The sequence below is a fragment of the Mobula hypostoma genome, chromosome 29 (genome assembly GCF_963921235.1).
Source record: "Mobula hypostoma chromosome 29, sMobHyp1.1, whole genome shotgun sequence".
Taxonomy (NCBI): Eukaryota; Metazoa; Chordata; class Chondrichthyes; order Myliobatiformes; family Myliobatidae; genus Mobula; species Mobula hypostoma.
The window spans coordinates 30,046,932-30,074,583 of NC_086125.1; the positions used below are offsets into that span (position 1 = coordinate 30,046,932).

General features: G+C 42.7%; 1 protein-coding gene across 2 annotated transcripts in view; it reads right to left on the reverse strand.

The window, feature by feature from the left end:
- The window catches only part of LOC134339447 (protein Hook homolog 3-like), a 99,854-nt gene that overhangs the window by 29,323 nt on the left and 42,879 nt on the right, over window positions 1-27,652 (reverse strand). For both annotated transcript variants that reach the window (XM_063035966.1, XM_063035965.1), the window contains exons 9-14: window positions 19,754-19,917; window positions 18,426-18,566; window positions 11,573-11,774; window positions 10,663-10,773; window positions 9,073-9,160; window positions 6,351-6,411 (exon numbers count right to left, since the gene is read on the reverse strand). In XM_063035966.1, coding sequence (XP_062892036.1) covers window positions 6,351-6,411; window positions 9,073-9,160; window positions 10,663-10,773; window positions 11,573-11,774; window positions 18,426-18,566; window positions 19,754-19,917 — 767 coding nt within the window. The remainder of the gene's footprint in view (window positions 1-6,350; window positions 6,412-9,072; window positions 9,161-10,662; window positions 10,774-11,572; window positions 11,775-18,425; window positions 18,567-19,753; window positions 19,918-27,652) is intronic.

The window sequence follows — 27,652 nt, forward strand, 5'->3', positions numbered from 1 at the left end:
ACTCTCCTGATTTCTCCCATAACTTTAGACACCTGGACTAATCAAGAACTAATCAACTTGTGTCTTAAGTACACCCAATGATTTGGCCTCCACAGTTATCTGTGGTAATGAATTTCACAAATTCACCACACTCTGGCTAAAGAAATCCCTTCTAATCTTTGTTCCAAATGGATGCCCCTCCATGCTGAGACTGTGCCCCCGGTCCTAGACTTACTCACTTTGCAAGTGTTCTCTCCGGATCCACTCCATCTAACCCTTTCCTGGATGAGTTTCGATGAGACTCCCTCTCCCATTCTCCTAAACTCCCACAGCCATTAACTGCTCCTCAGCTATTCATTCCTGGAATCATTCTTGTGAACCTCCTCTGGACCCCCTCCAGTGCCAGCACATCCCTTCTTAGATAAGGGGCCCAAAACTGCTCACAATTTTCCAAGTGTGGTCTGACCAATCCCTTATAAAGTCTTAGTGTCACATCCTTGGCTTTTATATTCTAGTCTTCTTGAAATGAATGCTAACATTGTATTTGCCTTCCTTACCATCAACTCAAGCTGTAAGTTAACATGCAGGGAATCTTGTACAAGGACTACCAAGACCCTATGTACCTCTGATTTTTGAATTTTCTCCCTGTCTGGAACATAGTCTACACCTTTATTTTTTCTACCAAATTGTATGACCATATATTTCCCGACACTATATTCCATCTGTCACTTCTGCAGAACATCACTAGCAACATCAGTGAACCAGATTAGACCCCCCCACCCCCCGCTTATTCCCAATCCTTGCTTCCTGCCAGTCAGCCAATTTTCTTTCCTGTAATACTATGGACTCTTAACCTGTGCAGCACCTTGTCCAAGGCCTTCAGAATATCCAAGTAAACAACATCCATTTTGCTTAGCTTTCCTGCTGTTTCTTAAAAGAATTCCAACAAATTTGTCAGGCTAGATTTTCCCTCAAGGAAATTACGCTGACTTTGACCTACTTGTTCATTTGTCTCCAGGTACCCTGAAAGCTCAACCTTAATAATTGACAATACCTTCTCAACCACTGATGTCAGCCTAACTGGACTATAATTTCCTTTTTTCTGCATCCTTTGCTATTTTCCAGTTCTCTGGAAACACTCCATAATCTGGTGATTCTTGAAAGATCATTACTAATTCATTACATTTAATGCAAGAAGCATCATGAACAAAGCAGATGAGCTTAGAGTGTCCTGACGAAGGGTCTCGGCCTGAAACGTCGACTGCGCCTCTTCCTATGGATGCTGCTTGGCCTGCTGCGTTCACCAGCAACTTTGATGTATGGAGCTTAGAGTGTGGATCAAGTACTTGGAGCTATGATTTTGTGGCCATTACAGAGACTTGGATGGCTCAGGGGCAGGAATGGTTACTTAGAGTGTCAGGTTTTAGATGTTTCAGAAAGGACAGGGAGGGAGGTAAAAGAGGTGGGGTGTGGCACTGTTGATCAGAGATAGGCGTCACGGCTGCAGAAAAGGAAGAAGTCATGGAGGGATTGTCTACTGAGTGTCTTTGTGGGTGGTAGTTAGAAACAGGAAGGGGTTAATAACTCTACTGGGTGTTTTTTTATAGACCACCCAATATTAACAGGGGCATTGAGGAGCAGATAGGGAGACAGATTCTGGAAAGATGTAATAACAATAGGGTTGTCGTGGCGGGCGATTTCAATTTCCCAAATATTGATTGGCATCTCCCTAGAGCAAGGGGTTTAGATGGGGTGGAGTTTGTTAGGTATGACCAGGAAGGTTTCCTGACACAATGTGTAGACAAGCCTCTAACAGGAGTGGCTGTACTTGATCTGGTATTGGGAAATGAACCTGGTCAGGTGTCAGGTCTCTCAGTGGGAGAGCATTTTGGAGATAGTGATCACAATTCTATCTCCTTTACTATAGCATTGGGGAGGAATAGGAACAGACAAGTTAGGAAACTGTTTAATTGGAGTAAGGGGAAAATATGAAGCTATCAGGGAGGAACTTGGAAGCATAAATTGGGAACAGATGTTCTCAGGGAAACGTATGGCAGAAATGTAACAAATGTTCAGGGGATATTTGCATGGCGTTCTGCAGAGGTATATTCCATTGAGATGGGAAAGGATGGTAAGGTACAGGAACCGTGGTGTACAAAGGCTGTTGAAAATCTAGTCAAGAAGAAAAGCTTACAAAAGGTTCCAAAAACTAGGTAATGATAGAGATCTAGAAGCTTATAAGGCTAGGAGGAAGGAGCTTAAGAATAAAATTAGGAGAGCCAGAAGGGGTCACGAGAAAGCTGTGGCGAGCAGGATTAAGGAAAACCCGAAAGCATTCTATAAGTATGTGAAAAGCAAGAGGATAAGACGTGAGAGAATAAGACCAATCAAGTGTGACAGTGGAAAAGTGTGTATGGAACCGGAGGAGATAGCAGAGATACTTAATGAATACTTTGCTTCAGTATTCACTACGGAAAAGGATCTTGGTGATTGTAGGCAACAGGAATTCTGCAGATGCTGGAAATTCAAGCAACACACAACAAAGTTGCTGGTGAACGCAGCAGGCCAGGCAGCATCTCTAGGAAGAGGTGCAGTCGACGTTTCAGGCCGAGACCCTTCGTCAGGACTAACTGAAGGAACGTCGACTGCACCTCTTCCTAGAGATGCTGCCTGGCCTGCTGCGTTCACCAGCAACTTTGTTGTGTGTTGGTGATTGAAGGGATGACTTACAGCAGATTGAAAAGCTTAAGCATATAGGCATTAAGAAAATGGATGTGCTGGAGCTTTTGGAAAGCATCAAGTTGGATAAGTCACTGAGACCGGATGAGATGTACCCCAGGCTACTGTGGGAGGTGAGGGAGGAGATTGCTGAGCCTCTGGCAATGATCTTTGCATCATCAATGGGAACGGGAGAGGTTCCAGAGGATTGTAAGGTTGCAGATGTTGTTTCCTTATTCAAGAAAGGGAGTAGAGATAGCGCAGGAAATTGTAGACCAGTGAGTCTTACTTCAGTGGTTGGCAAGTTGATGGAGAAGATCCTGAGAGGCAGGATTTATGAACATTTGGAGAGGCATAATATAACATGATTAGGTATAGTCAGCATGGCTTTGTCAAAGGCCTTACGAGCCTGATTGAATTTTTTGAGGATGTGACTAAACAAATTGATGAAGGTAGAGCAGTAGATGTAGTGTATATGGATTTCAGCAAGGCATTTGATAAGGTACCACATGCAAGGCTTATTGAGAAAGTAGGAAGGCATGGGATCCAAGGGGACATTGCGTTGTGGATTCAGAATTGGCTTGCTTACAGAAGGCAAAGAGTGGTTGTAGACGGGTCATATTCTGCATAGAGGTCGGTGACTAGTGGTGTGCCTCAGGGATCTGTTCTGGGAGCCTTACTCTTCATGATTTTTATAAATGACCTGGATGAGGAAGTGAAGGGATGGGTTAGTAAATTTGCTGATGACACAAAGGTTGGGGGTGTTGTGGATAGTGTGGAGGGCTGTCAGAGGTTACAGTGGGACATCGATAGGATGTAAAATTGGGCTGAGAAGTAGCAAATGGAGTTCAACCCAGATTAAGTGTGAAGTGATTCATTTTGGCAGGTCAAGTATGATGGCATTAATAGTATTAATGGTAAGACTCTTGGCAGTGTGGAGCATCAGAGGGATCTTGCGGTCCGAGTCCACAGGACACTAAAAGCTGCTGCGCAAGTTGACTCTGTGGTTGAGAAGGCATATGGTGCATTGGCCTTCATCAACCGTGGGATTGAGTTCAAGAGCCGAGAGGTAACGTTACAGCTATTAACACCCTGGTCAGAACCCTCTTGGAGTACAGTGCTCAGTCCTGATCATCTCACTGCAAGAAGGATGTGGAAACTATAGAAAGGGTGTAGAGGAGATTTACAAGGACATTGCCTGGACTGCGGTGCATACCTTATGAGAATAGGTTGAGTGATCTTGGCTTTTCTCCTTGGAGCGTCGGAGGATGAGAGATGACCTGATAGAGGTGTATTGATGAGAGGCACTGATCATGTGGATAGTCAGAGGCTTTTTCCCCAGGGCTGAAATGGCTAGCATAGTTTTGAGCTGCTTGGAAGTAGATACAGAGGAGATGTCAGGGGTAAGTTTTTTTTTAATGAAAAGCGTGGTGAGTGCGTGGAATGGGCTGCTGGCAACGTAGTGGAGGCAGATACGATAGGGTCTTTTAAGAGACTCTTGGATAGGTACATGGAGCTTAGTAAAATAGAGGGCCATGGGTAATTTTTTAGATTAGATTATGAAGACGCAGTCCTCTTTTATTGTCATTTAGTAATGCATTTCTTATGTATCATTAAGAAATTATACAATATTTCCTCCAGTGTGATATCACAAAACACAGGACAGACCAAGACTGAAAAAAACTAACAAAACCACATAATTATAACATATAGTTACAACAGTGCAACAATACCATAACTTGATTAAGAAGTCCATGAGCACAGTAAAAGTTCAAAGTCTCTTAAATGTCCTATATCTCACGCAGACGGGAGAAGGAAGAAAAACTCTCCCTGCCATACCCGACTACGGTCCAACTCTGAGTAATTTCTAAAGTAAGTACATGTTCAGCACAGCATTGTGGGCCAAAGGGCCAGTATTGTGCTATAGGCTTTCTATGTTTAATTCTCTTCAGCTACCTCTTTAAAACTCTGGGTGTGGTCCATTTGGACCAAGTGACTCATCTACCTTCAGAACTTTCAGCTTCCCAAGCACCTTCTCCTTAGTGATGGCAACTGCACTCATTTCTGCCCCTTGGCAGTCTCGAATTTCTAGCATACTGCTAGCGTCTTCCACAGTGAAGACTGATGGAAAATACTTATTAAGCTTGTTTTCCATTTCTTTGTCCTCTATTACTCCAGTGTCAATTTCCAGTGGTCCAATATCCATTCTCGCATCTCTTTTACCCTTTATATATCTGAAAAACCTTTTGGTGTCTCTTTTATATTATTGGTTAGCTTAACTTCATATTTCATGTTTTCTCTCCTTACAGTTTTTTTGTTGCCTGCTGTTGGTTTTTAAAATCTTTCCAATCCTCGAGATTCCCATTAATTTTTGCTTTATTATATGCCCTCTCTTTTGTTTTGACTTCCCTTGTCAGCCATGGTTGCCTCATCCTCCCTTTGAATACTGCTTCACCTTTGCGATGTATCTATCCTGTGCCTTCCGATTTGCCTCCAGAAACTCCTGCCATGACTGTTCTGCCGTTATCTCCGATAGTATCCCCCCAACTTCCCATCAACTTTGACTAGCTCCTCTTTCATCAGAATTAGGTTTATTATCACTGGCATGTGATGTGAAATTTGTTAACTTAGCAGTAGCTCAATGCAATACATAATATAGAATTGGAAAAAATGTATATTGAATCGATTAAAAAAAACCGAAATACTGTATATATTAAAAAGTGAGGTAGCGTCCAAGGGTTCAATGTCCATTCAGGAATCGGATGGCAGAGGGGAAGAAGTTTGTTCCGGAATTGCTGAGTGTGTGCCTTCAGGATTTTGATGGTAACAGTGAGAAAAGGACATACCTGGCCGCTGCCTTTCTGAGACACTGCACCCCGAAGGTGTCCTGGGTACTTTGTAGGCTAGAACTGACTAGATTTACAACTCTCTTGCAGCTTCTCTCGGTCCTGTGCAGTAGGCCTCCACCCCCCATACCAGACAGTGATGCAGCCTGTGAGAATGTTCTCCAAGGTACATCTATATAAGTTTATCTAAATAGGTTTTTGAGTGTATTTGTTGACATGCCAAATCTCTTCAAACTCCTAATGAAGTATAGCCACTGTCTTGCCTTCTTTATAACTACATCGATCCTCAGAGATCTTGACACCCAGGAACTTGAAACTGCTCACTCTCTCACCTCTATAATTCCCTTTACTCCAGTGTAATACTGATACATCTAACTTCATCTTCTCCTGCTCAAACTACGGGTGAATTCCATCATATTATGATCATAAGAGTTCCTTTACCATAAGCTCCCTACTGTCTCCAACCTTTCAAAATTTCAAATTACACATGTTGCATTTCATCTTCAAATCCAAATTTTATGAAATATCATTATATATTACATTTGTTTTTACACAAACCGAGGCTGTATTCAGTTTAAAAATGCTTATGTTCAATTTTTTGAGACAAATTAAGAGTAAGGTACGTTGTTTTCCTATTAAAGAACGTGGATACTTGGGGACAGTCCGAATTGGTAGTGACATTAGAGAGTAAGCCCAATGAAGTGTCCTAGCCTGAAACATCAACTGCTTGTCTGTTCTGTCGAGTTCCTTCACCATTTTGTGGGTGTTACATTAGACAGAAAGGGACACTTTTAAATAATGACTCACTGGAGCTCTGCAGGGACCATCTCTGCTGCAAGATTCCCCACGGATAAATCTTCATCAGACGCTGCAAACGAACACAAAGCACAGATCAGTACTCACATACACTATATCACATCCCTATGTTCACACATTCCCAACTTCACAAAATGTAGATTTGCTTAAAAGCTCACATCTGCAGTAACATTAAACCATGTGTTGCCGCAGTGTATTGTCCTAGGGGTTCGGAATGGACAATGCCTAAGTTGCTTGAAGCAAGAATAAAATTTCAGTTCAAGTTTATTGTCATTCAACCATACATATGCATACAGCTAAGCGAAACACTGCTCATCCAGGGCCAGGGTGCAAAACTCAGTATATTTTGTCACATGCAGCACATATATGAATCAGCACCTACAGTAACAAAATAATATTAGCACAAGTCCCTGAGTGGCCTGGCCTGAACACTGACAGGCTAACAAAGTGTGGGGTGCACGTTCATGTAAAACAATATATTATTACTGGTATTATTACAATAAAAGAAGCAATAGTATAAATATGTGAAACAGCAGCAGTAAAAGGTGAAAAGTGACCAGTGCAGGATGGGAGTGTGCTTGTGAGTTGGGGAATGGGATCCTCCCCAACTCCTCAACTCTTTGGGAAGGGGGCGCAATAGGGCATTCAGTCAGGGTGTACATGTGTCTGAATGAAAATGATATATGCACTGTTGGCCAGAAAGAACTACAATCTCATGGGAATGAGGCAAGGGCAGTGGAAAAGCCTTTGTCCTTGCCATGTGGTTGCAGGAATGGAGGTGGTGATTTTGTGAGTGTTCTTGCAGCTGCTATTTTGTGAACTGTTTGATGAACTGGTTCTCGTTCAGGGGGTTAGTTGATCAGAGCAATTGAACATGGACACAAAGAGTTTCTGCTGATGATCTGCTAAACCTGAAACCATTCTCAGATAAGCTGTTTATTAGGTAAAGTGGCAGGCATGCAGAAGGAACAGCCTGTGATCTGGTCACCTGGATCTAGTGTTTGGCTGACGTGATTGGACTGATTTGATCCAGTCTGAGTTGGACAGACCAAAAGACATTACCTCGGTCACAAGGCTGGAGGAAACAGCCATAAAACAATACTACTTGTAACCTTAAGCCACATGCAATGACAACTAACACAAGTTAGTCAGATGATCTTGAGCCAATGAAACTGAAATAACAGAGATTAAGGAGAAGAATAAAAATGGAGAATTTTGGGAGCACAGACAGCAACAACTCTGTGGAGACCAACAATCACAGAAGTGGATGGCTCCACATCGGAAACATGGAGATTATGTTGGGATTAGGAGAATGCCTGGCCAATATAGATTCCTTTTCTCAGGTATTATCTTTTTCCTTCTTTTTCTGTTCATGGAGAGTCAGGGAAACCTAATGGGTATGCACACAGGTATTTAGTTGTGTAAATTCATGTGTTTGTTAGATGAGCCAATAAAGGTACTTATCAGTAAATACAGATTTCCTCTGTGCCCAAACTGATCATTATTATTGAGGGGTAATCCTAGCAACAGCATGATGTTAAGACTTGGTCGAGTTTGAAAGAAGACTATAAAATTAAAATTTCTATCTTTACTTCCTGCATCATAAACTGTACAGCCAATAGCAGCAGATACATAAAACATTTGACGAACAGTACAAAAAATAGAAAGAGAACTAGCTGTTGGCTGAGAATATTTTTGTATGGCTCCTTTCACATCCAGTTCAGGAGATCCGAAAATGCTTTTAAACCAGTGAAGCACATTTGAAGTGTAGTCGCAGCAGTAGGAAATGCAGCAGAAATCTGTATCTAATATCAGTGTGATATTGGAGACACAAGTTGTGATAATGATCAGGTTGTAGTTCATTTCCACCCTCCACAGATGCCCGGAATTAAGTGTCTATTTAACACAAATTAGTTGTTTTTTGACACAAGTCTGGTGGGCAGCAGGGCAAGAGTAAAGACAAAGTAATCCCTTTTGGGCTGCTCATTTCTGAATGGTCAAAGAACCCATGAACACTACCTCACTATATTTACTCTCTTTTTGCATTAACTATATGAATACTACACACACACTGACACATATACATAGTAGCAGGGTGCAAGATGTGGGCAGGGAACAACATATGTTGAATGGCATAAGCTGCAGGAATTGTGTACAGGAACATCTGTGCTGAGAATGGATTGGACACTCCCAAGTGGAAACACCAAAGAAGGTAGTGGAGAATATTATCTACAATCCTGTGAAACTGATAAGCAGGTGCTGGCTAACCAACCAGACATGGTAAGACTGGACAAGGAACAGAAGAAAGCAATACTAAGAGATGTGACAATCCTGAATGACAGTAACATCAGGAAGAAAGAATATGAGAAATTGGAGAAATACCAGGGCTTGAGACAGCAGATAGAAAGGATGTGGAAGGTTAGAGCCAGAGTAATCCCAGTGGTGATAGAAGCACTTGGAGCTGTGACACCTGGACTGGGAGAGTGGCTCCAATAAATCCTGGGAACAACATCTGAGATCTCAGTCCAGAAGAGCACACTGCTAGGAACAGCAAGGATACTACGCCAAACACTCAAGCTTCCAAGCCTCTGGTATAGGACCCGAGATTGATGGAAAAATACACATACACAACACATACAAGGGGTGAGAAAAAAAATTCCATCCTTTTGGTACATAGAAGCTGGCAGCAACAGGCAAGAGAGGTATAACTTACCAGCCTTACTCAAGAAATTCTGCTGTGCCTGTGCACATCTCAGCTCCTCATTGGTTTCTCTGAGGCCGTCGCGTTCCACTATTAATCTCTGCAAAGACGAAACTACTTTAGTTTTAATTCTTCAAATCAGGTGTTTAATAGTAAAGTAAAATTTAGTAGTCTCTCTCCAACTTCCCTTGGTAACCTATCAACCTTCAAATGCAGCATGTCACCATGGCAACCATGGGCCTCCATTAGGGGCATTTCCTTTGTCCATCCCATCTACACCCTCCCTGCAACTTAAAAACTGATTGTTCCCTCCCTTTCCCAGCTCTGACAAAGAGTCTTGGGCTCGAACCATTAACTATTTCTCTTTCCACATATAACGCCCGAGCCACTGAACATTTCCAGCATTTGCTTTATTTTTACATTTGCAGCCTCTGTAGATTGTTGATCCACATTTACTTGTCAACAGACTTGTCTATGGAATATGCTGTGTGGGCACAGCACGGCCACAGGAATTCTCCATGCTGTCCTTTATTTCAAGGCTGCAGCCATACACACTGTGATTCATGTGACCTGACAGGAAACAACTTCAGAAAATTCAATCACCAAGTTCCTTTTGCATGCAAAATATTCATGAACTTGTAAAATAAAATGCACCATCTGGATCATGCCAACTTCTCACTGCTCCCATCAGGCAGAAGGCACAGTAACCTGAAATCGTACACCACCAAGTTCAGGATCAGCTTCAACCATTTACTTCTTAAACCAACTGGCACAACCTTAACCAGTACTTCAGTTTTGCATGACTATGCACTAAAATAGCCCTTGTTTTTGTTTCAGTTTTCTCCTGTTACATATATTTTTATATTTCTGTTTTTCTTGTGAATGATGCATGTATGATGCCATGTGTCTGTGTGGCTGCTGTGTAAGTATTTCATTGCAGCTGTGTGTACATGTATTTGTGCACACTGGCAATGAACTTGACCTTGAACCCTCTTAGGCTGTGTTTCTGTGATCAGTTATTAGAATGGAGATTCTGTCAATTTCTGTCTACAATGGAAAACACAACCAGAAGTTGCCTTTGGGACAGATCTTTATGACCTGTTGTCTATCCAAATTCAAATAGGGAAATTCGTCAGGGTGACTGGATTCCTAGAATCACACCATGATTTGCTATAATGCAGAGCCCCATCATCTATGCATTGGTTAAGAAATATTAGTTCTTTTAAGTTGTATTTATGTATTTACTACTTTATTCCCCCCCCCCCCACACACACACACATAACTTCCACAAAAGTGAATTTTATTCTGATCTTTGGGTAGCAATTTGTGAATTTCTGTTACCTCAACAACTGTAATTTGGGGATAGTCTACAACTTTTCCATCTGACTGAGGAAGTAGGTGTTCAAGACACCAATGAAGTGTCACCTCAAGCTTTACTCAGTTCTTCTGCACCACCTCAATCTCACCAATGTATATTGAGCTGACCCTGTCCACCCTTAACACCACAGACGGCGAGAGGCTTTTTCATTCAGGGACAAACTGACATGCTCGGCTTTTTCAGTTATGGTGTCTTTATCCTGTGATCCAGTTTTCTCAGCTTACCTCTTTCTCTTTCAGCACGGCATCGTGTTTCTCCTGTAGGTGCTTGAACTCAAACTGCCACTTCTCTGTTTTCATTGACTCCTCTGTATGCTTGTTGTGAAGCTCATGGACCTTTATCATGGAGAGAGTTAGTGGCACACCAGCAGCAGCAATGGAGGGAACAGAAATCATTACAAAACTTCAACTGAACAAGAAAGTAACCTAAATGCCAAAAGCTCTTAGAACACAGAACATTTCAACTTTGGCCTATCACTTTGCGCCGAACCTTTAACTACTCCAAGACAAATCAAACCCTTTTCCCCCTCTTTCATCTACGTGTCTATCTAAGAGTGTCTTAAATATTCCTAATGCATCTGCCTTTACTAATAACCCGAGCAGCATGTTCCACGCACCCACCACTCTCTGTGTAAAATAAACCCACCACTGACAACACCCGCTCCCCATACTTTCTCCCAAACACCTTAACATTATGCCTTCTGTATTAGGCACAATAACAATGTTCAGAAGTACATTACCCACACGATGCAGGCCCTACTGCCCATGCTGCTGTGCTGACTTTTTAACCTACTCAAAGATCAATCTAACCCTTCCCTCCTGCATAGCCTATTTTTCTATCATCCCTGTGCTCCCTGGAGTAAAGGAGAATGAGAGGCGACTTGATAGAGGCACATCTCTTCTGTGACAGACTATCACAACCAGCTCCCAGTGGGATGAATCCACAGATCAATTAGAACATCTGTCAGGAGACCACCTGACAGTTGATGAAGGAATAGATCTGATGTTGTCATCTACAAAGGGTGATGTTCTCCTTCTAAGAGGAATGAAGATTTGGGTTTGGCGAACAAAATACATTCTAGGGTTGGAGAAGGTCAGAGTGCAAAAGCCCGTTAATGGAGTTAACAGTGTTTACCTGTTTCTTGTAAACCTCCAATTGGCTGCGTACAGAATTTGCTTTTTTCAGCTCCTCCTCCAGGTCGAAGGTTTTCTGCATGTAGATGGTACTCCTCTCCTCCAGTAGCTTGACTTGTCGACGCAGGTCTCCCAAGTCCTCAAGCTTCCGCTTATAGGCCTCCACAGTGGCCTCCAGCTTACTAACTTTGTCTGAGGAATGCCTGTGAACATTATCAGAAACACGGGTGATTTTGCAAAAGCAACAAGACCACTGAAAACAAGCTTTCATTTCATTAGGGAGAAGTTGTATTATTATCACCGAATGTGATACATGGCAATGTATTGCCAGAGGTGTTGGTAAAGGCAGATACGTTAGGGACACTTAAGAGACTCTCAGATAATCTTTCTTCTATTTCAAGGACTCTACTGTGTCTGTTAACATCTTGTTAGACTTCAGAACATCAAGCACCAGCATAAAAGAATAAAAGCAGGTTAGGTGGCCCTATGGAAATGAATAAACAGTCAGCATTTGGGGCAAAGACCCTTCAGTATTTTTTAGAATAGAGGTTTTCCTTAGCCAAAGGGCAATGGATCTGTGGAATTCATCATCAGCCGAGGAACGCTAAGGAAGCAAAGAAGGCCATAGTTGGGAGCTTAACATCAAATATCATACTTTATATCGAAAGGACAAGCAGGAAGGCATAGGCAATGCTGTGGATCTGGAATTAAGAGATGGAATTACATCTTTAGAAAGTGGTGACATAGGATCAGAGAACGTTGAATCTTTGTGAGTGCAGTCAAGAAATTGCAAGGATAAAAAAACTATTACGGGAATCATATACAGGCCTCCAAATAGTAGCCAAAATGTGGGGTTGAGATTGCAAAGGGAGCTGGAAAAGGCATATAATAAGGATAATGTCACAATTGTAATGGGGGACTTCAGTATACAAGAGGACTGGGAAAATCAGGTTGGTGTTGGATTGCAGGAGAGGGAATTTTTTGAATGCCTATCAGACAGCTCTTTAGAGCAGCGTGCTTGAGCCTACTCAGGGAAAGGCTATCTTAGATTGGGTGATGTGTAATAATCCAGATCTTATTACGGAGCTTAATATAAACGAACCCTCAGGAGGCAGTGATCATAATATGATTGAATGAATTGAATTGACTTTATTTCTTACATCCTTCACATACATAAGTAAAAATCTGTACGTTATGTCTCCATCTAAATGTGCAATCACAGTAATTTATAATAAATAGAACAGTCAATGTAATATAGAGTACACTCAAATCAGCGTGAGTTCATCAGCCTGATGGCCTGGTGGAAGAAGCTGTCCCGGAACCTGTTGGACTTGGCTTTTAGCTGGAATAGATTGTGGTTGGGGTGTCTCGGGTCCCCAATGATCCCGTTTTTGTAAATGTCCTGAATCATGGGAAGTTCACAACTACAGATGCGCTGGGCTGTCCATACCACCCTCTGCAGAGTCCTGCGATTAAGGGAAATACAGCTCCTATACTAGGCAGTGATGCACCCAGTCAGGATGCTCTCAATTGTGCCCCTGTAGAAAGTTCTTAGGATTTGGGGGCCCATATCAAACTTTAACCTTCTGAGGTGAAAGAGGCACTGTTGTGCCTTTTCCACCTCACAGATGGTGTGTTCAGACCACGTGAGGTCCTCGGTGATGTGGATGCCGAGGAACTTAAAGCTGTTTACCCTCTCAACCCCAGTTCCATTGATGTCAATAGGGGTTAGCCCGTCTCCATTCCTCCTGTAATCCACAACCAGCTCCTTTGTTTTTGTGACATGATTGAATTCATACTGCAATTTGAGAGGGAGAAGCACAAGTCACATGTATCAGTATCACAATGGAATAAAGGGAATTACAGGCACATGACAGAGGAGTTTGCCCAGGTGGACTGGAGGAGGAAAGTGGTGGGGATGATGGCAGAGCAGAGATGGCTGAAGTTTCTGGGAATAGTTCACAAGGCGCAGGATAGATATGTCCCACAGAAGTTCTCAAATGGCAGGGCTAGGCAACCATGGCTGACAAGGGAAGTTAAGGACTGCATACAAACCAAGGAAAGGGCATATAAGGTAGCAAAAGTGAGTGGGAAGTTGGATGACTGGGAAGCTTTGAAAATCCAACAAAAGGCTGTAAGAAGGGAAAAGATAAAATATGAGGGCAGACTAGCCAATGAGGGCAGACTAGCCAATATTAATCAGGATACCAAAAGCTTTTTCAGGTATATAAACAGTAAAAGGGAGGTGAGTGTTGACATTGGACCACTGGAAAATTATGCTGGTGAGGTAGTAATGGGGGACAAAGAAATGGCAGATGAACTTAATGAGTACTTTGCATCAGTTTTCACTGTAGAGGACACAAGCAGTGTGCCAGAGGTCTGTGAGTGTCAGGGAGGAGGAGTGAGTGTCATTGCTACTGTAAAGGAAAAAGTGCAAGGCAAACTCAAAGGTCTGAAGGTGGTTAAGTCATCTGGGCCAGATGGAGTACGTCTCAAAATCCTGAGAGAGGTTGCCGAAGAGATAATGGATACATTGGTCACGATCTTTCAAGAATTACTGGATTCTGGCATGGTTCCGGAGGACTGAATGATTGCAAATGTCACTCCACTCTTTAAGACAAAGAGAGGAGGCAAAAGAAAGGAAATTATAGCCAAGTTAGCCTAACCTCAGTGGTTGGGAAAATGTTGGAGTCTATTATTAAGGATAAGGTTTTGAGGTACTTGGAAACTAATGATAAAATAAGTCAAAGTCAACATGGTTTCTGTAAAGGGAAATCTTGCTTGACAAATCTGTTAGAGTTCTTTAAGGAAGTAACAAGCAGGGTGGACAAAGGAGAGGCAGTGGTTGCCATTTACTTGGATTTTCAGAAGGCGTTTGATAAGGTGCCACACATGAGGCTGCTTAACAAGATAAAATCCTGTGGCATTATAGGGAAGATACTAGCATGGATAGAGGAATGGCTGACAGGCAGGAGGCAGCGAGTGGGAATAAAGGGGCCTTTTCTGGTTAGCTGCCATTGACTAGTAATGTTCCTCATGGGTCAGTATTGGACCGCTGCCTTTTACAATGTTTGTCGATGATTTGGATTGTGGAATTGATGGCTTTGTGGCAAAGTTTGCAGATGATATGAAGATAGGTGGAGGGGCAGGTACTGCTGAGAAGCAATGCAATTGCAGCAGGACTTAGACAAATTGGAAGAATGGGCAAGAAAGTGGCAGATGGAATACAGTGTTGGGAAATGTATGGTAATGCATTTTGGTAATTGGAACAATAATGCAGACCATTATCTGAATTGGGAGAAGGTGCAAACATCAGAGGTGCAGAGGGACTTAGCAGTCCTTGTGCAAGACTTTCAGAAGGTTAATTTACAGGTTGAGTCTGTGGTAAAGGCAGCAAATGCAATATTAACATTTATTTCAAGGGGAGTAGAATATAAAAGCAAGTAGGTAATGAGCCATTATAAGACACCACTCAGGCTGCACTTGAAATATTATCAGCGGTTTTGAGCCACGTCTTAGAAAGGATGTGTTGTCATTGGAGAGTCCAGAGGAGGTTCATGAGGATTATTCCGAGAGATTAGCATATGAGGAGCATTTGGCAGGTTTGGGCCTGTAATCACTGGAATTTAGAAGAATGTTGGGGGATCTCATTGAAACCTAACGAATGTTGAAAGGACTAGATTGGGTGTTCCTATCGGAGGGATAGGAAGGTAGGCAGAGGGGGTGCTGTGGCTCTCATGGTAAATACGGGCAAAAACCAGTAGAAAGAAGTGACGTAGGATTGGAAGCCATTGAATTCTTGTGGGTTGAGCTAAGGAACTGTAAGGATAAAAGGACGTTGATGGCAGTTATATACAGGCCTCCCAACAGTGGCTAGGAGGTGGACCACAGGTTGCAACAGGAAATAGAAAAGGCGAGTCAAAAGGACAATGTTATGGTAGTCATGGGAGATTTTAACATGCAGATCGATTGGGAAAATCAGGTTGGTAATGGATCTCAAGAGAGTGAGTTTGTTGAATGCCTAAGAGATAGGTTTTTAGAGCAGTTTGTCATTGAACCTACTCGGGGATCAGCTATACTGGATTGGGTGTTGTGTAATGAACCAGCGGCGATTAGGGAGCTTCAGGTAAAAGAACCTTTAGGAACCAGCAGAGCAGCAATGGTGTGCGTTTCTGGGAAAAATGAGGAAGGTGCAGGACATGTGTATTCCAAAAATGAAGGACTACTCAAATGGTAAAATAGTACAACCATGGCTAACAAGGAAAGTCAAAGCTATTGTAAAAGCAAAAGAAAGGGCATACAGCAAAGCAAACATTAGTGGGAAGATAGATGACTGGGAAGTTTTTAAAAACCTACAGAAAGCAACTAAAAAATCATTAGAAGGGAAAAGATGAAATATGAAAGCAATCTAGCAAATAATATCGAAGTGGATAGTAAAAATTTTTCCAAGTATGTTAAAAATAAAAGAGAAATGAGACTGCTAGAAAATGACGCAGGAGAAAGAATAATGGGGGACAAGGAGATGGATAATGAATACTAAATGAGTATTTTGTGTCAGTCATCATTGTGGAAGACACTAGCAATATGCCTGATGTAGTGTGTGAAGGAAGGTAAGTGGGTGCAGTTACTGTTACAAGAGAGAAGGTGCTCAAAAAGCTGAAAGACCTAAAGGTACATAAGTTACCCGGACCAGAGGAACTGCACCCTAGGGTTCTGAAAGTGGTAGTGTTAGAGATTGTGGTGGCATTAGAAATTATCCTTCAAAAATCATTGAACTCTGACATGGTGCCAGATGACTGGAAAATTGCAAATGTTAATCCACTCTTTAAGAAAGGAGGAAGGCAGCAGAAAGGAAATTATAGACCAGGTAGCCTGACCTCAGTGTTGGAAGATGTTGGAGTCACTGTTAAGGATGAGGTGATGGAGTACTTGGGGACAAGGACGAGATAGAACAAAGTCATCATGGTTTCCTTCAGGGAAAATCCTGCCTGACGAATTTATTGAAATTCTTTGAGGAGATTACAAGTAGGATAGATAAAGGGGATGCAGTGGATGTTGTGTATTTGGACTTTCAGAAAGCCTTTGACAAGGTACCATACATGAGGCTGCTTACCAAGTTAAGAGCCCATGGCTTTACAGGAAAGTTATTAACATGGTTAGAACATTGGGAGGAGGCAGCAAGTGGGAACAAAAGGATTGTTTTCTGGTTGGCTGCCAGTGACTCGTGGTGTTCGTCAGGGGTCGGTGTTGGGACCACTTCTTTTTATGCTGTTATGTAAATGATTAATATGATGGAATATATGGCTTTGTTGCCAAGTTTGCAGATGATACGAAGATTGGTGGAGGGGCAGGTAGTGTTGAGAAAACAGGTAGGATGCAGAAGGACTTAGACAGATTAGGAGAATGGGCAAGGAAGTGGCAAATGAAATACAATGTTGGAAAATGCATATTCAGGCACTTTGGTAGTAGATATAAATGTGTGGACTATTTTCTAAACGGGGAGAAAATCCGAGAATCTGAGATGCAGAGGGACTTAGGAGTTCTTGTGCAGAACACCCTGAAGGTTAACACACAGGTCGAGTCGGTGGTGAGGAAGGCAAATGCCATGTTAGCATTCATTTCAAGAGGTCTAGAATACAAGAGCAAGAATTTGATGCTGAGGCTTTATAAGGCACTGGTGAGGCCTCACCTTGAGTATTGTGAACAGTTTTGGGTCCCTCATCTTAGAAAAGATGTGCTGGCATTGGAGAGGAGGTTCACAAGGATGATTTCAGGAATGAAAATGTTATCAGACGAGGAACGTTTGATGGCTCTGGGTCTGTACCCGCTGGAATTCAGAAGGATAAGGGGGGATCTCACTGAAACCTTTCGAATGTTGGAAGGCCTAGACAGAGTAGATGTGGAAAGGATGTTTCCCATGGTGGGAGAGTCTAGGACAAGAGGGCACAGCCTCAGGATAGAGGGGCGCCCTTTCAAAACAGAGATGCAGAGAAATTTCTTCAGCCAAAGGGTGGTGAATTTGTGGAATTTGCTGCCACATAAAGCTATGGAGGCCAGGTCGTTGGGTGTATTTAAGGTGGAGATTGATAGGTTCTTGATTGGATATGGCATCAAGGGTTACGGAGAGAAGTTTGGGAACTGGGGTTGACGAGGAGATAGAAAAAAAGGATCAGCCATGATGGAATGGCAGAGCAGACTCGATGGGGCAGATGGCCTCATTCTGCTCCGATGTCTTATGGGTGGATATGGAGAGGATGTTTCCTATGGTGGGGGTATCCAGAACTAGAGGGCACAGCCTCAAAATTGAGGGCCCATCTTTTAGAACAGAAGTAAGGATGAATTTTTTTTTTAGGTGGAGAGTAGTAAATCTGTGGAATGCTCTGCCACAGATTGCACTGGAAGCCAAGTCTGTGCGGAAGTTGATTACTTCTAGATCGGTCAGGCATCAAAGGATATGATGAGAAGGAAGGTGTTTGGGGTTGAATGAGATCCGGGATCAGCCATGATGAAACGGCAGAGAAGACTTGATGGGCTGAATGGCCAAATTCTGCTCCTGTGTTTTATGGTCTTATTACAGATGGCTGTGGAGGCCAAGTTATTGGGTGTATTTAAAGCGGAGATTGATAGGTGTTGTTTGATTAGTCAGGGCGTCAAGGGTTAAGTGGAGAAGGCAGGAGAATGAGTTTGAGAGGGATGATAAATATGTCATGATGTCATGGAGAGCAGACTTGATGGGCTGAATTCTGCTCCTACGTGTTATGGTCTAGATGCTGCCTGACCTGCTGAGTTCCTCCAATATTTCGCGTGTTGCTCTAGATTCCCAACATATGCCAGCTTGGAACTTCTGATCTTACCGTAATACGTCCATTTCATCTTTGAGAGACTGGGATTCCTCAGCCAGGTTAGTGAGCTCATCGTTCCTGTGCTGTAATTCCAGCACTTCCTTTTCCATCTCCTCACACCGGATACGGAAGTCATCTTTCATTGCTTCCAACCTGGACAAAACAGGAAGGACCTTGAGGACAGTGCATCAGGGTGAAGTCGGTCACTGAATCCCTACGTTTAACAAATTATCTGTATTGAGTTAACAAAGAATGAAAGATAAAGGGAGAAGTTACAGATATACAGGGAGAGGTTGGCCAGACTAGATCTTTATATTCTGCAATGTAGGAGAATGAGTGGCAACCTTATAAATGTGTTCAAATTTATGAGAGGCAGAGATAAAGTGGTTAGTAGCAATCTTTTCTCCGAGGTAGTGGAGTCTAAAACTAAGAGAAAATAGGTTATGAGAGAGAGGGGAAAGATTTAAAAGGACCTGAGGGGCAACTTTCTCCAGGCAGACAGTGACGAGTATTTGGAATGAGCTGCCAAAGGAAGTGGTTGAGGCAAGTACAATGATATCATTTAAGAGGCACTTAGATACGGAGGGTGGGGCTTGGAAGAATGGGAGCTGAACACAGGAAATTGGGACCAGCTGGGTGGGCAGCATGGTTGGCATGTACTGGTTGAGCCGGAGTGCCTGCATTCATGCCGTTTTCTGTATGACCAGGAGAGAAGGTTGGCACATTTAAGCCTTAATTCTAACTATTCAGGCAACCTTCTCTAAAAATACCTCGGAGGTAGGTAGTTACTCTAAGACTCTAGGAGCATACACTCAACATCATATATTCAATTGCTGGAAGGAATAGCCAGCACAGAAATAAGCAATTTATATTTTAGTTATTTAGAGATAGAGCACAGTAACAGGCCCTTTCGGCCTAACAAGACCGTGCTTAACAATTACACCCAAGTGATCAATTAACCAACCAACCCATGTGTCTTTGGGATGTAGGAGGAAACTAGAGCACCTAGAGGAAACCCATGTAGTCATGGGGAGAACACACAACCTTCTTACAGACAGTGATGGGAATTGAACCTGCGTCGCTGGCTCTGTAATAGCATCGTGCTAATTGCTGTGCAACTGTGCTACCCTACTTTATTTGAATGTGTGTAACTGAGGATAAATTGCTCATCCATGGAGTAATCAGCTTTATGTGAAAGGTCTTAAAATGAAATCTGTACATCAGATAGATACCTTCTACCTGATCCAAGATAACTCTCTCTCGAGCTGCATCAGGGAAGCAGTTTGTTGGAATAAACAAAGCCATTGAATGTGTGTGGTGGTGGAGGAGGAAGAAGATACCTGTAATTCTCCTCCTGTAGTGCCTCCAGCTGGCTCTGCAGAAGCAGCAGCTTCTTGTTGGTGACATTGGTCGAGTCCTCCAGAGAGTCTGCCCGGCTCATCCGCTCACGCAGAACACTGTTCTCTGCCTGTAAACTGTTCTTTTCCTCTAACAGAGTTGCAACCTAAAGGAGAGAAGCTGCAAATGTCAAGGCACCATATGGAATGAGGAAAATCCTCTGGTGATGAATACGAACTTCGAAAGCAGGCAAAGTCCTTTGTGAAGGAACATGGTAACTGCTGCATAAGGAAGGAGTGCACACAGCCTCTTGTATCAACTTTCAAATTCAGACTGAAGCCAAGTAAAGAATCCTGATGATCTGGCACTGATGGACAGAAGCAAACACTCCAGGTATCTCTTCACTATCTGTATCCATTTGTAGATCACAGGTGTCTAAATTAGTTATACCTGTATTGAGTTTTATGAAAACTCATAAAACTCAATATAGGTAAGAAATACGAGTTCTAATTGTCTTTAGCATTGGTAAAATAATCCCTTCATAGTCACAATATTCCCTCGTCATGTCCTTGGGTTCCCTTCAAGTAGAGCAACACCACATCTGTAGGTATTTCAGTTGCTTATTCAAGTGTTTAGACATCACTCTCCTTCATCTGTCCCAGCTAACTAGACTCTATCCCAGTAATAATCGTGTAATACAGAAAATGAAGTAATTATTAGCAATATGACCATAAGGGGAGCAGAAGGAACAGACCGTGCAACAATGCCAGCAGCTATACTTCATTACGAGTTTGAGGAGATTTGGGATATGACCAAACACTCTGGTAAATTTCCACTGTTGTACCATGGAGAACATTCTGACTGGTTGCATCATTGTCTGGTATACTGAGGCCACTGCACAGATTCGTAAAAAGCTGCCGAAGGTTGTAAAGTCAGCCAGCTCCACCATAGGCACTAGCCTCCCGCCCACTGAAGACATATTTAAAAGGCAATGGCTCAGGAATGCGACATCCATCATTAAGGACTCCAAAATCCAGGGCGTATCCTCTCCTCATTACTACGATCAGGGAGGAAGTACAGGAGCCTATCTTCACACTCAACGATTCTAGAACAGCCTTTTTCCTTCCGCCAATCAGATTTCTGGATGGTCAACATAACCATGAACTGTGTGTGTGTGTGTGTGTGTGTGTGTGTGTGTGTGTGTGTGATTTACAGTATATGTATTACACTGTACTTCACAATATATGATAAATCTGATTCTGATAAGGTTGTGACTTTTAAACTTTAATAAAGCTGCATATTATCTTAACAAGCTACAAATAATTCCTTCCAGGATAGTGCCCCAATCTCTCAATACAAGCTTCTAACTTAATTCAACTTGGACACTCCTTGCCAACCCTCTGGATGCTTTTCTGCTGTGGAGGACGGAAGAACTGGCACATTAACTCCCTGCAGCAGCTATTTTGACCCTCTTTGTACTGAGGATTTCCCTGCTCAACTTTCCCCTCAATACCCCAAACTCTGCTCACAAATTATTCACATTGTAACACACTCCCTAGTTTAGGAACCAATACACAGATTATTGCTGTACTACAATGAAAGGACTAGATTTAATGATCACAAAACTGGAACCTTGCGCTAACTCAATGATTCAGTAAGATGGTTAACTCACTACCCTCCTGCACACTGGTGGCTGCCTTCAAATCCCTGAGTAAGCAAAAACTTATACACAGGAAGCACTGAATCATCGAAGTTGAGAAATACAAAGATTCACAATCTTTAAGGCATGAGCTTTTCAGCTTATCCCAAAAGTTTATCTCATTTTGAGATAAACAAAATATACAACTGAGGTACATGGTCTTCCAGTGACCCAGGCATAAGAGTTTGTTTTGAACAGATTAGACTCTTTGTATCAACCAACACACACAAAATGCTGGTGGAACGCAGCAGGGTAGGCAGCATCTATAGAAAGAGGTACAGTCAACGTTTCTCCAGCCTGACGGCAGGCTACCCAGATGGAATACAAGGTGTTGTTCCTCCAACCTGAGTGTCCCTTCATCTTTACAGTAGAGGCGGCTATGGATTGACATATCGGAATGGGGTGTGGAATTAAAATGTGTGGCCACTGGGAGATCCTGCTTTCCCTGGCAGACAGAGTGTAGGTGTTCAGCGAAACGATCTCCCAGTCTGCGTCGGGTCTCGCCAATATATAGAAGGCCACACTGGGAGCACTGGATGCAGTATATCACCCCAGCCGACTCACAGGTGAAGTGTCGCCCCATCTGGAAGGACTGTCTGGGGCCCTGAATGGTGGTGAGGGAGGAAGTGTAAGGGCAGGTGTAGCACTTGTTCCGCTTACAAAGATAAGTGCCGGGGGGGGGGTGATTAGTGGGAAGGAATGGGGGAAGACGAATGGACAAGGGAGTCGCGTAGCGAGCGATCCCTGCAGAAAGCAGAAAGGGGGGGGGGGAGGGAAAGATGTGCTTGGTGGTGGGATCCCGTTGGAGGTGGCGGAAGTTACGGAGAAATATATGTTGGATCCAGAAGCTGGTGGGGTGGTAGGTGAGGACAAGGGGAACCCTATCCCTAGTGGGGTAGCGGGAGGATGGGGTGAGAGCAGAAGTGCGTGAAATGGGAGAGGTGCATTTGAGTGCAGATTTGATGGTGGAGGAAGGGAAGTCCCTTTCTTTAAAAAAAAACAAGACATCTCCTTCATCCTGGAATGAAAAGCCTCATCCTGAGAGCAGATGCGGTGGAGATGGAGGAATTACGAGAAGGGGATGGCATTTTTGCAAGAGACAGGGTGGGAAGAGGAATAGTCCAGGTAGCTGTGAGAGTCTGTAGGCTTATAGTAGACATCAGTAGATAAGCTGTCTTCAGAGATAGAGACAGAAAGATCAAGAAAGGGGAGGGAGGTGTCGGAAACGGACCAAGTAAACTTGAGGGCAGGGTGAAAGTTGGAGGCAAAGTTAATGAAGTCAATGAGCTCAGCATGCGTGCAGGAAGCAGTGCCAATGCAGTCTTCGATGTAGTGAAGAAAAAGTGGGGGACGGATACCAGTATAGGCTTGGAACATAGATTGTTCCCCAAAGCCAACAAAAAGGCAGGCATAGCTGGGACCCATGCGGGTGCCCATGGCTACACCTTTAGTTTGGAGGAAGTGGGAGGAGCCAAAGGAGAAATTATTAAGAGTAAGGACTCATTCCACTAGACGGAGGAGAATGGTGGTAGAGGGGAACTGGTTAGGTCTAGAATCCAAAAAGAAGCGGAGAGCTTTGAGACCTTCCTGGTGGGGGATGAAGGTATATAGGGACTGGACATCCATGGTGAAGATAAGGCGGTAGGGGCCAGGGAACTTAAAATCATTGAAAAAATTCAGAGCGTGCTAAGTGTCACGAACCTAAGTGGGAAGGGATAAAACAGTGTCGAGGCATGCAGAAATGAGTTCTGTGGGGCAGGAGGAAGCTGAGACAGTGGGTCTACCTGGACAGGCAGGTTTGAGGATCTTGGGTAGGAGGTAGAAACGGGAAGTGCGGGGTGTGGGAACTGAGGTTGGTGACTCTTTGTATTTTCTGCAACAACACATTCCCTGATTTTTATTTTTCACTTTAGTTCTACTGAGGGTCTCAAACCTAAAGTTTTCCTTTTTCCCACTGGTGCTGCTGAGTGTATTGAGCATTTTCTGTTATTTCAGACTTCTGTGATCATAAGACATAATAGCAAATTTAGGCCATTCAGCCCTTTTGTGTCTTTTCCACCATTCGATCACGGTTGATTTATTTTCCCTGTCAATCCCATTCTCCTGCCTTCCCTTATAACCTTTGACACCCTTACTAATCAAAAACCAATCAATCTCTGCTTTAAATATACCCATGACTTGGCCTCCACAGCCATCTGTGGCAATGAATCACACAGATTCACCAACACCCTCTGCCTAAAGATATTCCTCTTCATCAAGAAGGGACGTTACACTATGCTGAGGCTGTGCCCTCCGGTCCTGGACTCCCTCACTATAGGAAGTAGCCTCCTCATCCACTCTATCTAGGTCTTTCAATATTTGGTATGTTTCAGTGAGAATCCCCCTCACTCCCGTGAGTTTTGGCCCAAAGCCATCAAGCGCTCCTCATATAGTAACTATTTTATTTGCATGTTCACAACAAAGCTCCTTTTAGGAGATGTCTGAAATCCATAAGCATCCATGGAATGCAACCCCAGCAAGAGTTGGGTGCAGAAAGTAAATTAAGTTGGCCCAGTATTAACAAATGGATTTGAGTAGCAACCTAGACTGGATACAAGTCTTCCACACAGGCCCTGGATGGAGCAATTTTCCTGTTGCCTGTGGGCCTGTGACATCCCTCGTTTCTATGTACTTTGTACATCAATATTACAAAGAGACATTACTGCAAATTGAATCCACATTATAGAACCTGCAGAATCTAATAACCTGTAATCATTGCAAAAGAAAATAAACACTATTACTAAAGCCATGCCAACAGCTGCAGTGACATTGTTAATGACTTGTGCACATGCAGAATTTTAATTCCTAGTAGGTTAATACATTGTACATACTCATGTACATATAAAGTGCCATTGTTAAAGTTCATTTTAATTTTGTTAAAATTTATTTTTAGAAAATTATTTTTTAAACTTACCTTTAACCTGGATCTCAGATTTTTTTGCGATTTAGTCGTTAGCCTTTATGAAGCAAATGTATTGGACAAATTACTGTTGTGAATCATTAACTATATTTACATGGAAATGATGTACGCATGATATAAGTGTGTACAATTCAAACAATTCTCTCGAAGGATGTGTTATCTAGTGCATACCTGGACAATAATGAAACCACCCATTACACACCTTAGCAAGCAGATGATAGTATTAGAGTTACACAACACAGAAACAAGATCTTTGACCCAACCAGTCCATGTTAATCAAGATTCCTATCTAAGCTCATCCCATTTTAGTGTTCTTGACCCATATCCCTCTAAACTTTTCCTATCCATGTACCTGTTCAAAGATCTTTTAGATTGTTATTATAACTGCCTCAACCACTACCTCTGGCAGCTTTGTACTTATACTCATTCTCCTCTGTGAAAAAATTTGACTTATAGGTCCCTAATCTTTCCCCTTTCATCTTAAACCTATGCCCCCTAGTTCTTGATTCTCCGATACTGGGAAGAAGACTGTGTACATTCACCCTATTTATGCCTCTCATGATACACCGCTAATAGTCACCCCTCAGTCTCCTACACTCCAAGATCTAGCCTGGTTCATGGTAAATACAAACAAGCAATATTCATTTAAGAACTCGCTATCTCCTGATATTGATAACCACATTGATCCTTAAAAGTACGTATTATCTCTCCCCCTAGTATCCTTTGTTTGCAATACACTTAAAAATGTCTTCAGATTCTCCTTTACTTTATCTGGCTTGCCCTTTTTATACTTAAAGACATAGCAGCTTAAATTGTCATTTGGTATCTCTGTCCCAGCCCTGTCATTTGCGATGAGCACACATTCACAGAATGAAATCCCATCACTAAAACCATCAAACTTTCACAAGGGTTGAATCTGGACCATTTGTCAGTTAGTTTATTCCACAAAACAAAGTGATGCATCGCACTAGTACTTCTACAGAACAGACCACAGAATCCCTTTGTGCCAGAGGTACGTTACTGTACAGCACCACACCATCAAGGGCAAGTCAGCAACTGAGAGATTAATCCATCAACTGAAGTATCCCATCTGTGCTTAGCCATGTATGTTTTTAAAAGTACCATGAATTGAAAAATACATTCTGACTGATACGAGTTGAATTTTTGATTTCTGCAGCAACAGATTTATTGATCAATCTTTCCCAATTTTTTTGATCAGTTAATTATGCTATGCCATGCCCTTTAAGAGTAACTAATTGTGACAGCTTCCCTCCACATATATGTAAGCGGTTGCCCACAGAGTAAAGCTACAAATACATGCAGGGCTACAGGCAAATAAACCCAAATTAATTAACATCAACTATTCTGGCTTCTTCCCCCTCCCTTTTTAATCCTGAAGGGTCTCAACCCGAAATGCTGACTGATGCATTACTGTTCTCTACTCCTCTCCATAGACGCTGCCTGACCTGCCAAGTTCCTCCAGCAATTAAATGTAGATAAATGTTTGAAAGATGATGGAATTTAAGACAATGGAAAACAGGCAGAGAAGAGGAGTTGAAACCTGGGGCAGGTTGTATTGATTGGAGAGGGCAGGTTTGAGAGCCAGGTGGTTTACCTCCTATTTTTTGTGTCCTTGTGGATACAAACTCACATTTCAAATTAAAGGGGTGATATTTGGGAGGAGGTGCTAGATCAAAGAGCAGACACAAATTTAGAGAGAAAGCTACTAATATAGATATAATAACCAGACATCAACAGAAAGGAATATAGGTTATAAGTATAAGGCTAAACCAGCGAAATAAAATAGATGAACTGCAAATTCAATTTGAAATATTACCCAATTAGCCATTCGAGACAGAATTGAAGGACAAAATTGAAAAGAACCAAAAGAATGAAAGATGTTTGATATAAAAAGGCGGAGCAATGGCTATTTTAATAAATGGATATCTTAGTGCAATTGGGAGATACGACCTAATTTCAGGAAACTAAGTAAAAGATACATTAGAATCAGAATAGGGTATATTATCACTGGCATGTGTCGTGAAATTTATTAACTTAGCATGTGCAGTTCAATGCAATACATAATACAGAAGAAAAAAAAAATCAATCAATTCCAGTACACGTAAATTGACACAAACACGAGGAATTCTGCAGATGCTGGAAATTCAAGCAACACACATCAAAGTTGCTGGTGAACGCAGCAGGCCAGGCAGCATCTCTAGGAAGAGGTACAGTCGACGTTTTGGGCTGAGACCCTTCATCAGGACTAACTGAAAGAAGAGTTAGTAAGAGATTTGAAAGTGAGAGTGGGAGGGGGAGATCCAAAATGATAGGAGAAGACAGGAGGGGGAGGGATGGAGCCAAGAGCTGGACAGTTGATTGGCAAAAGGGATATGAGAGGATCATGGGACAGGAGGCCCAGGGAGAAAGGGGGAGGGGGAAAAACCCAGATGGGCAAGGGGTATAGTGAGAGGGACGGAGGGAGAAAAAGGAGAAAGAGAGAAAGAATGTGTGTGTATAAATAAATAACGGATGGGGTACAATGGGGAGGTGGGGCATTAGCGGAAGTTTGAGAAGTCAATATTCATGCCATCAGGTTGGAGGCTACCCAGATGGAATATAAGTTGTTGTTCCTCCAACCTGAGTGTGGCTTCACCTTTACAGTAGAGGAGGCCGTGAACAGACATATCAGAATGGGAATGGGATGTGGAATTAAAATGTGTGGCCACTGGGAGATCCTGCTTTCTCTGGCAGACAGAGAGTAGGTGTTCAGAGAAATGATCACCCAGTCTGCGACGGGTCTTGCCAATATATAGAAGGCCACATCGGGAGCACCAGACACAGTATATCACTCCAGCCGATTCACAGGTGAGGTGTCGCCTCACCGGGAAGGACTGTCTGGAGCCCTGAATGGTGGTAAGGGAGGAAGTGCACATCGGGAGCACCTATCTCTTACTAGCTCTTCTTTCAGTTAGTCCTGACGAACGGTCTCGGTCCAAAACATCCTAGAGATGCTGCCTGGCCTGCTGCGTTCACCAGCAACTTTGATGTATGTTACACGTATGTTGAATAGGTTAAAAAATCATGCAAAAAACAGAAATACTGTTTATTTAAAAAAAAAAGTGAGGTAGTGTCCAAGAGTTCAATGTCCATTTAGGAATCAGATGGCAGAGGGGAAGAAGCTGTTCCTGAATCGCTGAGTGTGCGCCTTCAGGCTTCTGTACCTCCTACCTGATGGTAACA